This window comes from Gallus gallus, chromosome 2, assembly GCF_016699485.2.
Source record: "Gallus gallus isolate bGalGal1 chromosome 2, bGalGal1.mat.broiler.GRCg7b, whole genome shotgun sequence".
Classification (NCBI taxonomy): Eukaryota; Metazoa; Chordata; class Aves; order Galliformes; family Phasianidae; genus Gallus; species Gallus gallus.
In genome coordinates, this window is record NC_052533.1 from 77,631,667 (window position 1) to 77,649,465 (window position 17,799).

General features: G+C 37.3%; 1 protein-coding gene across 9 annotated transcripts in view; it reads left to right on the top strand.

The window, feature by feature from the left end:
• CTNND2 (catenin delta 2) overlaps positions 1-17,799 on the top strand; it is a 623,362-nt gene that overhangs the window by 552,968 nt on the left and 52,595 nt on the right. For all 9 annotated transcript variants that reach the window (XR_001465252.4, XM_040695591.2, XM_015282257.4 and 6 more), the window contains one exon: positions 2,497-2,647. Coding sequence is in view for 8 of the 9 variants with exons in the window: in XM_040695591.2 (XP_040551525.1) it covers positions 2,497-2,647 (151 nt within the window). In the remaining variant the exon portion in view is untranslated. The remainder of the gene's footprint in view (positions 1-2,496; positions 2,648-17,799) is intronic.

Sequence of the window (17,799 nt, forward strand, 5' to 3'; positions counted from 1 at the left end):
ATACTCTCTGGTATGGAGTAGATAAAAAAGAAAAACCACCCACAAACGAACCACTCCTACTGATTCCCTGTATAATCCATATTGAAAGCTGTACATCTGGGATGTACTTCTACTATGGGCAGCAGCATCTCTCTCTGCTAGCTTGAGTTCTTCAACCAAACAGGCTCACTACATTATCAAAACAATCTCACTGTGAACTTGAACTCTCATGCTGAAACTCACTGTCTAATCACAGTAGATACGGTGGTGGTCTTCCATGGAAGAGGCATAGAAAATACAGGAATGGGAGGTTTTGAGTGCTTTGGGTGCACTCAGCTGCAGGTGGCAGTGCATTTAACTGGGAGGTGTGTATGCAGTTATTAAAAAAAGCTCAAAATATTACTTTGGGGTTTTCAAAGTGTTTTTTATATTTAATATCCCATTACAATTAAGTTATAGGAAAGAATTTTTTTTCAGCAGATATTTTCAATTAAAATCACTGATCTTTATGAATTGGTTGTTTTGTATCCAGTGATCCCATATGCTGGTTCTACAGCAGACACCAGAGAAGCGTAGGGTACAATCAGCCAAGAATCCTGCTACTGTTTATCTTTCACCTTAGAGCTATTCTTCACTTTGCTGCAGTAAATGATGGCACATTTACATTTCAGACATTAGATTATTGTGCTCAGTGATGCTGAGCTCCACATCCCATGTACCTGACTAAAAATCTTATTGCAACCATTATCACTTCTGTCTACAGCAAAGTCCAGCCAGCTTGTTTTTGCTGTACATCTTTACTACAGAGGAGAAATGATAAAATAATACTCTCTGAATGCTGGTTTCTCTTCCTTTTTCCCAATTTCCCTTGAGTCATATAACCTAAAGTGAATTTGTACTCCAGATATTGCAAGATTGCAGCCTTTGCCTGTCTGTTTCTATTGGTGTTATTGTAAATTGTGTTCTGACCTTTTGCTGCTCAGGGCACCTGTCTATAATAGTATAAACAGATGCTTGCTTTCTAAAGTGAGCACCTCAGCTGCACTAAGTAGAGGCCACATGCGTGATAGCAATGTGTGCTTTCCTTTTTCTAATGCTTTATGCCATGGAATTTGTTTTTGTTTTTAGTTTCTGAAAGATCACTATTATGATCTGACTTTTCTTTAAGGTGTGATATAACTGTTTGTTAAGAAAGTTTTGTCAAAAGACAAGGGAACTGTGATCTGAAAATGTGAAGGCTTATCTTAGTTTCTAAAAATATTTGAAGTATTTCAAAGTTTGAGGTTCTGGGGTTCCAGAACTTTGCCTTCACCTCCCTACTATGAGGGTACAATAAGCATCCATGTCATAGCACTGAAGGGAGACAGAAGCTCAGCTTCAGTGAACTCCTAAGTATCAGTAAAAGGAGCAAGATTTTTGTCTTTATGAAAATTCAAGAGGAATGTTCAAAGTGTTGGAAGGAGTGTATGGCTGGTAGGTGGCTCATTTCAAAGTGTGCTGTGCTAAACTGATCTGCGCATCCTGCAAGTGTTCAAACATCTCAAATTTAGCAATAACCATTGTTTTTAAAACCACAATTTTTTTTTCTTGTTTGCATTTTTTTAACATCTAGTGCTAACAGCAGAATGAAGAAGAGGACAGTATAGTTAACCTTTCATAGCTTCAGATGCTTGGAAATCCAAGTTGTACAGCTATGAATGCCACTCCTGGTCAGGGCACACGCTGTGTAGATACTGTCCATGAAGAGTTTCACTGACATAGTATTTAGAGCTCTTAGGGAAATTTCTTGGAAATAAGAACTCTGTTCATCACTTCTGCTGTTAAACAAAAAAGAATATTCATGGAAGAACATGCTGCTTCAATTTAGGATAAAGACATGGACATGCTGATATTGTCATCCAGGTGCTAAGTAGGAGATACCTACAGGCTTCTGCTACAATTAGTAGAGAAGCAGTATGTGCATTGCACAGACCCTCTCCTGCTTGAGTCAGCTGGTATGTGGATTTCTGGCTCCTGCTTGGGACCACTACAGGTGCCAAAATCAGAGGCATAATAGACTTATTTTTCTTTCTGAGCAAGTTAGCAATTGCAAGAGAAATTTTAAAACATTATCATGTTTCTATAGTATTTGATTTTACAGTAATAAAGAAATTCTCAGACTTCTTGAACATATGTTGAAGAATATATTTATAATATAATTTTTGTGGTTTTAGCAGTGAACAAATGTTGAATGTTGTGTAGCAAATGTTGATGTGAAGCAAGTGGTCTGAAGACAAGCTGTAAAATGTAGCCAGGTGTGCTTGGATTCAAGTCAATTCATCAGTTAATTTCCCTGAAACCATAAAAAATTAGTGCTGATTTCCAAATCAAGTGGTTGCTTAGCATCATAAATGCAATTATTTCCTCTCTTTTGAGTTTACATGCTTCTGTTAGTCCTTGCTCTGTAACCTCAGATGCCTTACTGTCCTTAGTAGATTTCTCACTTTCTTCACCATACTCTTTCATGTGTCTTTACAGTGGTCAGTGTATATCCGTGCTGCTGTCCGCAAAGAAAAAGGACTGCCAATCCTGGTAGAACTGCTTCGAATAGACAATGACCGGGTGGTATGTGCAGTTGCTACAGCTTTACGAAACATGGCCTTAGATGTCAGAAATAAGGAGTTAATAGGTATGTTCTTTCCCAACTATCTCTGTTTTCTATTGTTTTTTCTTCTTGCTTACAGCAGAATAAGCACAATGAAAGCAATTATTCTCACATCTCTAACGTAATTTCTTTAATTCTTTCTCTCGTGCTTTACATTCACGTTTTATGTGATGGCTTAATGCTATGTTGCAAGAAGCTGTTAAATTAATTAAACATCATGCAGCATTTTATGATTTGTCATACTATAATCTTCAGAAGAGTGATGGCTTTGTTCTACTTTAGTGCTTTGTTCATAGGCTGGCAGTAGCACTTGCGTCTTCCAGATCAAGGATATGACAAAGCAGCCACCTCTGATCCTCAGATTCTCTATTGAAAGTGATATTGGAGATTATGAAGTGTCAAATCATAGACTTAAAAGATCGTCTCAGGAATTTACTGGACATATTAGTAGGTCCAGCAGCAGAGCTTGGAGATAATTTTCAAATATGTGCAGATAAGGAAGAAAACAGTGTTACATAAATCATTGCTCTTTCTGAATTTTGATGGTATGGTAACCAAACTTTTTAGGCTTTCTATTGTATTTCTTTGTTTTATGGTGGGTTTTTAATTTGTTTTGCTTTTTTTTAGCTATAATTCATAAAAATGCTGTGAATCACTGAAACTTTGTTGTATCTTTCAAAAAATATTTGCTTTCTTGGTTTTGAATTAGTTTAACAGTCATGACAAAAATTATTTCTACTTCCTCTGTACCTTAAGTATGCACTGTTCTTTGTGCTAGCTAGTTAACTTATCATAATTGCATACTGTAATACTTTGCTTTTAATTACAGAATTCCACAGATAAATACTTTGATCATAATGCTTTATTATTTGTATTCAGTGCTTCATTAGAGCAGTACTCTGTAGCTTGTTAAAGCAAAGCAGTCACTCTCCTCGCTTCTTGTACAAAATAGTGAGAACTTCACTGACAAAATGTTGTAAAGCAAACAATAGAGATTGGTGAATAGTGTAAACCTGCTGGGGTTACCCAGGAACTGAACTCAAGTTGATGCTTTGCATGCAAGACCAACCTGATCATTCAGCTTTTTCTCATGTTATAGTTGGCAAAATTGACATGAAATTCGTGTTTGCTGTATTGTGTTCAGTCATTAGGAAGTTGCTTTAGGATGCTGCATGTGTGTTCTTAGTGGGTTTTTTTTCCCATTATGTTCTAGAAATTTTGAAGTAGAAATTGCTCCTGAAGCAAGTGTATCTGGCCATCTGGTCTGGATGGATAACTGGTTATCTTTCCATTTTATCTCATGATCCAACCTCCACTTTCAGTCTTCAGCATGTCATAGTCTCTGCCATTCAGCGTCTTAGTCCTTTTAATTGAAAGTTTCACTTCTTTCTCAGCTATGCAAATGTTATTAGGAATGTAAAGCTAAGCATGTAAAAATAGAGCTGTCTTTTATTGTGATATGCCATATAAAATGCTCATCAAATTATGGATAAGATTGCATAGCCTCTAAATTTTAATGTTTTATGTAATTATCAGAGAACGTGTGATATAAACAAAGATGAATTTTGAAAAGGTGGAAAGATTCTGTTGACAATAGATTTATTTGTCAGCTGGTAATGAGCAGTGCTGCTTAAATTTAAATTATTCGTGGGATGATTCTGTCTGGGAAGTTGTAGTTTATAACTCAAAAGCGAGGTACAGACATGCCAATATGATACAGAAGGTTTGACCGCAATTCCTGAACCATTTCAGCTGTGATCTTTATATGTTCATTTCTTTGTTTTTTGTCATTGAACTTTGAAGAAACAGTAATAATGGTCATTATCTCTCCTGTTTGTGAATTTTTTATAGCTAGTAGGTCACATCATGGTTCTCATTTTCATAAATAATGAACATCTGCAGTTGTGAAGGATTCCAACTTGTCGTAGACAGTTTATTTTTGTGAATATTAAAATTCAACGTGTTCTGAGAGATCTTCTGAGGTCTCAAAAGGGGCTTGTTGATGTTCATTACATGAGTATCTTTCTAAGTACAGTCAGCATCCTGTTTATCTTGCCTCTTTGAAGTTTCAGTTTGTCATATTCTTGCAATGACAAACTCTGTCTCACAGATTGGCCTTTTCCCCTTCAGATAATTTTTCTTAAAGGTGAATTGCCCATCTGTGTATACACTGTAAAGATTGCGTAAGTAGAACTGCATTTTTTTAAAGGCATCTTGGAGGTTCATTTTACAGCTTCCTTTTCAGTGATGCTGTTCTCCCATTCCCAGCTGACTAATTTTTACTGAAATGTGCCGCAGAATTAGGTATTTCTTTGCTGCTGTTACCAAGCAGCCCATGAATCAGTGTTGTAGCATCTGGCAAATATAGCAGAAAGCTTGCTAAAATCCAGATTTACCTGTACCAAACTACAAAGCAAACAAAAAGACACTCATTTTGAGATGACCAGAAATTTATTTCTAGACATTGTCAAATTTGCCAGTCTATTCTGGTTTTATCACAGATCTACCAAGTGTGTTTACATTGATTAAAGTTTGGTGCCAGGCCTCTCTTCAAGTTTTTCTGAGCCATCACCATGTAACACTTTCTTCAGCAAGTTCTTCCTAGGTTTCATTTAGGGTATGCTCCTTGTCCTTCACGTGACCTTTATTGTGCCGTGTGTGGTCTAGTTGGAGGCTGAGGTAGTGGGCAAATTCATCTTTCTCCTCACCAAAATTAAACCCCACTAAGACAAAGACATAGTAAGCTTGGCCTATTTTGTATTGATACTTGGTAATCCAGCACTTGATTTTCCATCCTTGGACCTACTGCCCAATTGTGTTCCTGGTCACACTCAAGTCATATTCATTTTCTGCTTGCTTTTCAGGACCTTTGTCTTTACAAAATAGAACCCCCTCTCTGTTGTTTCCCCAAATAATGCCCATGGGAAGATTTATCAATGTTGTCTCTCTCCTGGTGGTGCTACAGCTGAGGGATGTAGAGCTGGGCCTTGGAAACAGTTGTCAGCTGATATTGCTTGTAGAGCGCTGTCAATAAAGTGTTGTGCTTCAGGTCTTTCTGTCACTTTGCTCTTATCCTGACAGTGGTTTCTAATGTTATTCTGAACCATTATTGGTTGACAGAAACACTGCAGCACTATTTCAATAGCACCACTTGCTCATTTTCTGTAGCCACTTGGGATGTATTATTGTCATTAAACAAAATATGCTTTTGGAGACTGGAGGTATTTTTGGCACCCATCCTTGAAAAAATAGGAGGGCTAATGATTTTTGTTGACCTACTGACACATGCATAAGATGCATCCTTATGTAACTCTTTGCTTACAATATGTAGAGAAGCCATGTGTCTGTTCAGGGCTCTAGGTACAAGGCAAAGAGGGGACAAATTAAAGTGCTGCGACACTTAAGACATCTTTTTTGTGGTTATTGCTGCAAAAGTATGATTCAAATAAGTGAAGTAAAAGTAAAATTTCAGATTTTCACAAGGTTTTGAATCAAACCCTGAAACAAGGTCTGTGAAGGGGGGGGGGGGGGGGGGTATTTTTGAATAACTGTTCCTGCTTTAAGGTGTGAGTAATGAATCATTCTCAATTCACTACTCATCTGCTGGTAACATAGTTTTGAGATAGCATATCCATTAAATTGTTGCCTAGCTTGTGTTATAGCCTGCTTAATCTTGCTAGGTGTCTAAATATTAGACTCCCTTATAGGTGACAGAGAGAGAAACACCCAGAAAGTGATTTATCTAACATGATAAAGTGGATCTCGCCCTGTATTACTGCCCAGCCACTGTTGAGAGAGAGAGAGAGAGAGAGAGTGAGTTAGGGAATGCATAAATTGACACTGAATGTATGTCTTAGTATCTCATGGGCAACATATATGTACTTGAGTGTTTGAAGTGGCTGGTGTTTGTTTCAAAGTTTTATTGCTAAACTTGAGAGAGTTTGATTGGAATATCCATCAGGTATTCACAGCTCTAATGAATTGTTGGACTCACGGAGTAATTCAGGTTAGAAGGAACCTCAGGAGGTCATCTTGCTCAGCTTTGTTCTCAAAGCAGGGTCAGATTTGTTATTTCAAACTGTGATATTGGTTCACATTTGGAAAGTTTTGCTTTCAGCAGGTAGGTAGAAAACATGTCAAAAACAACTGTTTGCATTCTAATGGCAGTATGTTCTGGAGCATAAATAGTGACATGGGTTTCTCCTATTGTAAAAAATGGCCACATTTTAATACCATAACTTTGTTTCAGTATCTCTAATAAATCCAAGTGCAGATGTTTTTGGTTTTTTTTAACTACAAGAACAAAAGCTGTAAGAAAATCTAAGTAATAGTGATGTACGTTATTGGGGAACACAGTGATGGATTGGGAGATGATTAAATCAAGTATGCAATTTTCATCCTACTTAGAGCATCTAAACACTGATTTCTCTCCTTTTTAAATGTGAGCACTTCTGAATTTGTCACAAGCAAATCTGCAAGGATCTGAGAAGCACTGCTTTTTTATTGAATTCTTAATAATCTTATGATGTAGTTTAGTTACTGAATTGTTAAATTGACAGAAATTCACAATGCGTAAAATGTCAGAAGGCATTAATCTCAAATCATAGGCATTTGTTCAGAAGAATTTGAAGAAAGAATATATGCTGCAATTTGTTTAATTTGTATCAATTGTATTGCGCCTTCAGTTTCTGTGTTCAGTAGGTGAGTTGTGCAAAACATATATTAGAATAAATAAATACCTGAATTAGAAGAGGTTGTCATCAAGAAGTTGATTTAGGAAATGGAATATATGGTCATGTATTAATAGCTCATTCTCTTTACTTTGTATCAGTGTAGAGGAAGATATTAGTTAAGATGGTAAATATGTACAAAGTCCAGACTCCCTGGTTTCTAATGTTGTATATATAGCTTAGCTGAGAATTTAAACTGATAGAAGTTTAAATGCTGAATACTTTTTCAATTACACTATAAAAAGCTTTGTTTCAAATCTATTTTGACTTTTCAGGTACCTTCAGCCACTTGTGCATTACCTTTTGCTCTGGTTTATCTCAGCTGTATTTCTGACAATCAGATCTGTTAGTTACAGAGGTTAGGAAAAGTTTCTTCCCTCATTCAGTTCTAATTAAATAACATTATCAAGTAAAGATATTCAGGAAGAAAAACAGGGTTGGTAACTGAATTCTCATTTTTAAGGTCAAATTCAAGATCAAGTCTTTACAGCTGAGTCAGTATGAATTTTGAGGGATTTCTCTCTACTCTCCATCTAAAACTTTGGCAGTTAAGCTAGTCAGGTAGGCTCCTGGTGTAAACAAGTAAATGGCCCTGCTTAGGCATTCACCCTTGTGACCTTTGTCACCTGAAGTCTTGGATCTTAGACTGGAGCTAGTCCTGTGGTGAGAGCCTGGATAGGTAGCCAGAGACTTGGTGGTTATCTTTTTGGAGACTGGAGATTAGTGAGTAGAATCTTAGAGTTCTTTTGTTAAGCTGTCTTGCTGCCCTTCAGTTAGCTTACTAGACTTTGCAAGAGCAATTAGTGAGAAAGCACTGCATTTTTCTATTGCCACTCAAAGCATCAGAAATAACTGAATACAGTCTCAAATCTATTGTAGCAGAGAACACTACTTCCGGAGATGGAGTATTCATTGTAAAGCTGTGGTTAAATAAATGTACAGTGTTTCTTCTCCATATAATAAGATCAAGGTGTTTAACAGTACTATGACCCAGCCGCAGGCTAGCTTTTCATTGCAGTAGAATAAACTCTAAGAAAACACCTAGAAAATGCCTGCATTTATATTTTAAATGCCAAAGTCTCAAGAGAGTTATCTGTAGTGTTGCAACATGGCAGCTTATCTAGATGATAGTTGCAACTTTCATTAAGACATATTGTAGGTTTTGTAAGTCTCTATTCACATTCAGTATTACTTAAGATTAAATTCTGAATGCAGGTCTTAAAAGTTGTGGCTCCAGTATGCAAGAGATTGTGCAGACATGAAAAAGATGCACTGATTACCTCCTAGAGTTAACAAGTTTTTATGTATGTGATGTTCAATACTTAATAGTAATAGATCAAACTAAAGAAATTGATCTAAGAAAGCATTTGTATGCATTACTGTTTAAACCCATGCTTTTTGTGTAGAAATGTAATATGTGTAGTTGAAATTGAAAGATCAGGATAAGACAGAAGAATACAACGCTTTGTTAAAGCTTAAGATTGGCAGCTTGTTGTTGTTGTTGTTGTTAAAGAAACCAAATAATTGAATATTATGGATATATTTCCTCCAATACTGCAGATTGAAGGCTTTGAGCCAGTACTATCTCCAAAGAGACCATCTTGAGTATTTTCAGTGGAATGCCGAGCTCTGCTCTGTAGAGAGAATTGGAAATAAAATCTACTTTGTTGCTGTTTTTTTTTTTTTAATAAACCCTGGTGAGTGTGTAAGGAAGTCGTCATCAGTGAAATCCAAAATGTACTTGTCTTTAAAGGCAGCCTTACCTGCTAAGTAAGTGCTAACAGTGTGAGTTAAATACATTAAGAAATTTGTGTGTATACCAAATTAAATTATTTGTGTAAGCAAATTCTGCTCTCAGTTATATTTCATGAAATTAAGGAAAGTATTATCAAGTACTGTCATTATATTGGTTGAAAGAATTGTAAACCTCCAAGTTTGATTCCATCTTCTCTGCACTATCCCATTAAGTATTTCCAGACAACAATAAGATATCTCCTTAATCTTAAATTCCAGCAAATGCAGTTCTTGTATGTCATGTGTTCCAGCCCCTGGCTGTCTTTGTGGTGTTCCACTGGATTTGCTTCAGTGTGGTACTGCTTTTCCTAACGAAGGAGACCAAAACTGAATGTGTAAGCATAATCTAGATAGAGAAATCATAGTTGTGGCTAGATTCCACCTGACACAGCCTGGCATGTGGTCAGTCTTTGCTGCCAGGGCATATCATGGACTCATGTTCAACATGTCCACTGGCAGCCCTACATTCTGGGTTTCTTTTGAAAATCTGCTTTTTGACTAGTTGTTCTCCAACCAGTACTGTTCCATGTGATTATTTCAGCCCAAGTACAGGGCTTTACATTTGGCTTTGTTGAGATACCTGTGCAGTAGTTCATCTGTGTAGCAGCCCTTGCCTCCAGTGTTAAGACTACTCCAGTATATTGTCTGGTCCTCCAAATATGTTGTCCACAGTCGTTCTGAGAATGCTTTCTATTCTATCAGTCAGGTTGTTAATGAGGATGTTCAACAGTATTTCCCCTGTTACCAACGCCTGTAGGACACTACCAATAACCACCTGCCAATTGCATTTTGCATTTCTGGTCACTGCCTCTTGAACCCAGTAGTTAAACCAGTTTTCCACCCACGAAATCATCCACTTATCTAGTTAAAGTGTCACCACTTTGGCTGTAAGGATGCTATAGTGAGTAGGCTGACGTGTTAATTACAGTATATGAGAACCAGTGTCAGATCATCTTATTCCTATTGTGCAATCAAGGCCATAAAAGGATTGTTGTCATTAAATGCACTTAGACACAGGTGTTGGCTTCCTTTATATGACATGGAACTACAGTAATAGTTCACAATCTTGAGGTTTTAGTGAAGGACAGTACTTACTGGTTTTAAAAAGGAAATATGGTGGAATGTCTTTAACTCTGGAATTGGTTATTTTAAAATCAATAGAAATAAAAGTAGTTTCCCTAGTGTTCAATAGTGCCTGATATTAAATTATTCTTAGTAATCACGCATAGACTCTGACTTGATCTCATATGTAATTAAGTTCTGCAGCAACAACATGAATTTTAAATTGTTGCAGATAGGTGCAAAAAATTGGTGGTTATAAAGCAGTGTGATCACACTTATGTCCAAAGGCATTTTCTTTCTCTTCTCTCCTTTATTTTAATTTTCTTCAGCACTGTATATCATCTGCAAAAATATCCCCATATTAAATTGATATAGAATATCTTTAACTTGTTATTTATATCCTGTATGTATTCATTCATATACATGTTCATATGTGTTTATATGTAGATTTACCTACACTAAAGAGGAAGGGACAATGTGTTGGGGAGTACACATGCATATAGAAAGGTATTCTGTTCATTTAAAAAACGTATTACGGCACATAATTGCAACAACAATAAAGTCTTGTAACTGTCAGCTTAATCTTCTCATAGAAACTAAAAGGAATTTTTCCATCATTCATGAGAAACAGGATTCAATGCACAGTAACAAACTAGCGTTATTAATGAGGATTGAGTAGGCCTGAATGCTGCAATTTATCATAACAGTGTAAAGGTCTACTGTAAATCAGTGAGTTAAGTGTGAGAGCAGGGAAAGTGGAAAGTACAACTTGTTATCACTGTGTTAATAACATCTGTGTGGATTTTAAGTGCTTGGTGGTGAATTAAGAACTCAATATCTATTTTCAGTCATGACATAGGCTCTAAGCAGTCTATTTTAAAGGGACTCCTAGTCAGTTTTGAAAAAGTGGAGTTGGGTGCAACATAAATCATTTTATTCCTTTGAAAATATTGTGCTTTCCTCGCTAAGAGTATCTTCTACTATCTAATAGAAATAAATTCATACTAAACTCTTATGGAAGAATTCATTTTTAATAATGAAATTTCTGTTATCATTCTAAAATTACAGGTTCGCAGTTGATTTGAGTTAGCATGTTTAGGAAATTACAGTTCTCTCATTTGAGACATGGTTGCTCTCCCTGAAGCAGTCCATGGCAGAGGATACCCTGCTCTTAGCCTCCCTCCAGCCTCTTACTAACACGTCATGTCTATACTCAAGTTACTTACGTGAATCAGCATTACCTGACTCATTGATTAGAATGAGCTGAGTGAGCAAAAAATTACTTTTCTTTTATAGACAAACTCTTCTGAAACAGAATGAAGTCAAAAAAATTCACACGAGCAGCTGACAGGAGAGGTGGAGAACTCTTGACTTGGCCCAGTACTGCTTGTGAGGCTCAAAATGGGGTCATAATCTGATCCTTTTTCATACTTGCGTGCTGGATGTCTGCCCACACCCTGCAGATTTCTATATTTTGTTAGAAGCCAAACACTATGAATCCTACCACAGTATTACTGCACCAGTGTAAACCATTATATTAGTGGGAAAATAATGCTTTGGTAATTCCTTCATGTTTTTACGAAAACAGATAAACAGCATTCCTCAGCCAAAGAAAAAGAGACTGCTTTGGAATACAAAGATATCAGATAGGTTGGCAAGACTGCATGTATATTTTCCATACGTAGGTATTAAATCTTCAGGAGTTAAAGGTGTTATCCTCTGTTGTACAGCACTGTACTGCAACGTCTAAATCAAGCCCCAAAGAAAAGGGCATGTCTCCTCTCTTGTGAGCCACTAACAATCTGAGATAGGGAGTACATCGTCAGCAGAGCCTTTGATACAAGGGTTCTAAGGATGGATTTTTGTGCATTATCCAATGCAGTTAAATCCATTCTTCTGCTTTGGGATTGAATAAGTATGTGCCTCATACTGAAAAGCTCAGCCTCTTTGTAGGAAGACTGAAATTCATCTCATTCAGTTGGAGCCCTATTTAAGCATCTTTCATTCTCAGGGACTTTTCTGATAAGCTGCCCTGAGCTTACAGAAACTTCAAAGCTGAGGCAAAGTTATGAAAAAGAGGGGAAAAAAAAAAAAAAACTACACCTTTAGTTAAAGCTTCAAACAAGGCAAAAATTGATCAAGTGTCAGAGATTAGCTTAGTTGTAACCCTTTCCACATTGTTACAGAAATGAAATGTTGTCTCTTTATTCACTCTTATTGATGTTTTAAAGTACATTTTAGAATAAATAGCTATTACCCTGACAGTATTAATAAGACTGCCATTAGAAGCCCTGTGGCTAGAGATTTGTTCAAGAGTTGCCACTGAAGTAAACAAACTAAGATAATTAAATGGTTTTGAAGGTAAACACTAGAAAATCATATCTGTTAATTGGAGGAATTAATTTGTTCTGTGTTTGTTCAGCTATTTCTGAGCAGGAGAACCATTAAGTCTTAGATTGCTTCTTGAGATGGTCACTGGCCAGTTACTTTTGTTTCCCTGATTGCAAATGAATAATCACACATTTTTGTCATTGTCAGGGACAGTTAATGTACAGAAAGTGCTTAGAGAGCATCAGCTAAAAGGCATCCTAAAATGCAAGTCATTGCTACAGATTGACAGAGTACTTGCAGATGGAGCTGTACTAATCTGTAAACTATGACTACACAAGCAATGTGGAGTGTTTATTAGTACCAGTCTGGGACATAGCCTAGATTAGATTGTAGAGGGAGCCCACAGCAAGGCATCCAAGGGGAGCTGTTCACACACCAATCATACTGCAAAGGCTAGTGCTTTAACTATTGCCCTTTCCATGCATGTGTAACTCTTGCAGGATAGGTGAGTCACAGCAGGCACTCACTACATCCATCAAGGGCAGTAAATGCCCTAGAAGCCAGGATGGCCCAGTCACCTGAAGGCCGTGAGCAAAAAGAAAAGAACGTTCCCTGGATAATGAAGAGTAGGGGAAGGAGGTAAGATGTATGCTTCTCCTGATTCTGAAGGAGCAGGCAACACAGGTTGGATATCAGGAAAAGGTTCCAACCAAAGGGTGGTTGGGCACTGGAACAGGCTTCCCAGGGCAGTGGTCACAGCACTGAGCTTGCCAAAGTTCAAGATGCATCTGGGCAACATTCTGACTCAGGGTGTGATTTTTGGATGGTTCTGTGTGAAGCCAGGGGTTGGACTCAATGATCCTTATGAGTCCCTTCCAACTCAGGATATTCTACGATAACACAGAGGGCACAGAAAGAAGGATAGGGATCAAATGAACTGCAGGGTTTGAAAATGGAGGGATAACTGAGATTCCAAGACCTGGATCAGCTGACTCAGATTGCTGAATCTGCCATGTCTCTCATTTCTCTTTCTTTTCCTGTTGGACTTCTTGTTTTCCTGTCTTCCAAATGCCTGTAAGTTAAATGGTTTATTCCTTTTCCAAGATCAGATTGTATTATATTCCAACTAATGTATTGCACTCATTCACTTGGCTTCCATATAACTGTTCAATTTTCTCTTTGAACTCTCCCAGCCTGCCCTCACCATCTAATGTCTTCATGTCAGTCCCTACGTTCTGCTCCTTATTTCTGCTCTAACCCAAATTCTTCTTTCTCCCTTGATCCTGTGGCCATGTGTTATTTCATGTCTTTTCTACTGATTCTCTTTCTGCTCATCTGCTACCTAGGAATGTCTGCTTATTTTGGTTTCTTCTCAGGACTCCATCTACTGGAGATAAGAGACTACGTCTAGGAAGTATGTTTAAAGGCTAGAAAGGGAAGCTTGCAAGTGTAAATTCAGAAACTACAAAAAAGTACAGCTGAACCATTTATTTTAAATCGTTTTATTTTGGACACAATGCATGATCTTCTTTGTTCAGATTTTGAAAGTAGGCCATTTGGAGACACCCTGAGCACACGATGGGGCCGTGAATTTGGGGACTCTGTTTTTTCTGTCTTCTCTTGATTATCTGCAGCCTCCAGTGGAAGCCTTCTCTTCCATATTCTGTCATTGTGTCATTCATTCATACAGATTAAGTAAAAATGATGCAACTTAAAATACCTCTTTTCCAGTTTGAAGTGGTATAGTTAGATTAGCTGAATATACTACTGAAGCTAAGATACCAGCAGTTAATTTAGTCTGTTCCTAGCCATTCTCCTTGCTCTCCTTTGTACTTAATTATCTTTGTCTATATCTTTCCAGAAATTCACATTCAGACTGGCTGTGGTGCTCCTCCATAGGCTTTGCGTATGGGAAAATGTTATCTGTGTGTGCTGACAACAGTAGCTGTTCGTACACTCCTGTATAGCTGTCTTTTTTTTCACAGCAACCCATCTTGAAACTCTTGCCTGTCTGTCTTGTGATCTCCTTAGGCTCCTTGATCCTTTCCTGCAGATTTACTAGACAATAGGTTATTCTTCTGTATTACTGCAGATAATTATCTCCTAACTGTGTATAATGTTCTATATTGACTTTTAATGAATTCAGTCTTTCTGAATTAAGATACATGAATTCTAAACTTATCCTCAAGCATTTTTTCCAGGCCCTGTCCTTGTCTCTTTCACCATCCATTCAATCAACTGTGGTGTTGGATAGATATAGACCTGGGTTAGAGATTGTCTACAGAGCTTATTTAATGTGTTTTTAACAGAATTAATTTGATATGTGATTCTTTTTCAACAACGGTTAACTATTCTGAGTAGTAGAATTCAAACATTTTTCATCCCATTTGCAGCAATTACTGCTTTTAGTTGTCTTATGAGAATGTTATGTGAAATTGCTCATGTAAGCTTTACTGATGTTAACGCAAGTGAATCCACAAGCTGTCCTCTATGAGGCCTTCTGCTACAGGATATTATCTCCTACCTAAAAAAGGGCACAAATATACTGTATTTTACTGCTGCATTTACATTTTTAAAGGTGCAAATATCAGTGGTTTACCAAAAAAAAATATTAAAAGGAAGAAGAAACTCTTGAAACATTGTATTATGGAATCTCGTAGAATCATGGAATCACCAAGGTCAGAAAAGTCCTCCAAGATCATCCAGTCCAGCCATCCCCCTTCCACCAGTATTTCCCTACTAAACCATGTTGCTTAGTACAACATCTAAATGCCTCTTGAACGCCTCCAGGGATAGTGACTCCACCACCTCCCTGGCAGCCTGTTCCAGTGCCTTACCACTCTTTCGGAGAAGAAATTTATCCTAACATCCAACCTGATTCTCCCTTGGCATAACTTGAGGGTTTGAGCAGGACTATACAATCTCTAAGTGTCCTTTCCAACCTCAATTATTTTGTTTCTAGACATAATCACGAATTCTGCTTGATAGTAATATAAACATTTGTTCATGTGTTTGAGTATCTAAACCAAATACTTTCATGAATTACAAGAAGAGCATTATTTGACTCCATCTCTGAAAGAAAAGATAATTCCAGGACAAAGAAAACTTGAACGTAAATGACAGATTTATCTACTTCAGTTTGTTTTCAGAAGCAGATTTCATAGCTCAGAAGTGGGCCAGGTTCCAAGATAATCTCAGGCATGTTTACTTTTAATATTTGAAATAAATATGTACTGAGGATGTATTTCAAGCGTTTTCAAAGATATGAATATGCGCATCAGTAAATCTGGAAGCAAAAAAATATCCAATGTAATTGGTAAGAATGTGTTTTATATTAATGATTTTAAAAGGTAATCTTTTTAGCACAGTTTTACTGCTATGAATTTCATATGGTATTTCTGCAAATATTTTTTTTATTGCTGATTATATTTGATACGGAGCTCATATTTAAAGGAACGTATAGGTGCATGGTATTGCTTTTACTCTCTTTCACTAAAATGCTGATAGTATTTTTGCCATGGGTATGGACGTATGTTATGTCAATTATAATTTTCTCACTTTTTTTTCATAAAGCTTTCATTTTTCTGAGTAGAACTTTTTAGAACAGTAAGGCTGTGATATTTATGAGCCACTGATTTTAATGATACACTTAAATAATGCCATTTAAATACAGTATAAAGGGAAGATCAGTGGCATTTGCGAGAGCATTGCATCAGATCTGTCACTGTCCTTCAGCTAATATAATTCATTGCCAAGATTTTTTATTAGGTGTTTCTGATAAGTCAAATAAACTGAAAACCGGCTTGTGCCACAGAAACACCATGGCTAGTGGGAGAAAATTCTTCAATTTTCTCACTGAAGACTGATGTTTTCTTGAGACATTGATAGATGAAGGCTTACCTCACTGCTTCTGCTCAGCTTTATGAGAACAAGATCATGCCAAAAAAAAAAGTGTGATTTACTTTTTGACAATTACAAAGTCTTTTGGCAACGATTTTCTCCTGTTACCAAGTTACTCGTTATTGTATTTTTGTCACAGGTTTGGATTTAAGCTTTGTGTTATTGAGATCAGGGAATAGAATTTGGGATTGGAGTACAGGTAGGGTTAGGAGTCAGCCTTGAGGTTAGTGTCCAGATGTACAATAAGGGCCTAATAAGTATGATTGTACAATCACTTTTGTGACTTAATTGCTATTCCTTCAATTGCCAAGAAAAGTCTAAAGAAATCCATGAGCCAGCCATGATAGCCAGCAATAAAAAAGGGCAGCAGCCTCCTGGGCTGCATTAGGAGCAGTGTTACCAGAAGACTGAGGGATCATTTCCCTCTACTCAGCACTGCTGATGCCACACCTGGAGTGCTGGGTCCAGATCTGGGCTCCTCAGTGCAGGACAGGCATGGACATATTGGAGAAAGTCCAGCTAAGGGCAACAAAGATGGTTAAGGGCCTGGAACCTCTCTCCTATGAGGAGAGAGGAAAGGCTGAGAGCTGGGACTGGAGAAGAAGAGGTTGAGAGGGATCTGATCAGCATACATCTGATGGGAGAATGTAATGTGGGTAAAGACAGACTCTTTTTTGTGATGCCCAGTGACCGGACAAGTGGTCATGAGTACAGCTTGAAATACAGGAAATTCCATCTGAATAAGAGAAAATAGCACCTTAACTTTGCTGAGGAGTCTCAGCCTGGATAGAGAATTCAGACTAGACAGCCTTCACAGAGCCTGCCAACCTTTACATGTTCTGTGATTCTGTGGTTTGTATAGAAATGATCTGCATGGAGTCTTGCTTCATTTTTCTACCAGAAGTATCCATGTCCACCATCAAGTATGGCTGAGCTAAGCACCTAGTTCATGTATGGATGCGCCACCTCTGTTTTATATACTTAGCCCTTGGGGGAGCAGGGATGAGCTGGTTTTTGTTTTTGGTTGTTTTTTTTGTTGTTTGTTTGTTGTTTTTTTTTTCAACATAAGGAACTTAGTTGTTTAATTAAGCAGTGAATGATCAGTTAGTTTATGACTGTTCTTGAATTTTGTTTGAGATACAGGGTATGAAATTCCTTTTCTTCTCAAAATCTTGAGAAATCTTCAGTAGTTCTAAGGCAAAAAAAGGCTCCTGTACAAGTTGCACATTGTGTAGTATAAGGCAATAATTCAACTCCGCATACTAGAAGATTGTGTAATGGTGGCATTCAGAGTCACTTACTGTTTGATACAAAAATAAATTGCCTCATAACTAATTCTTCTTAGGAGAAAGGTTCCAG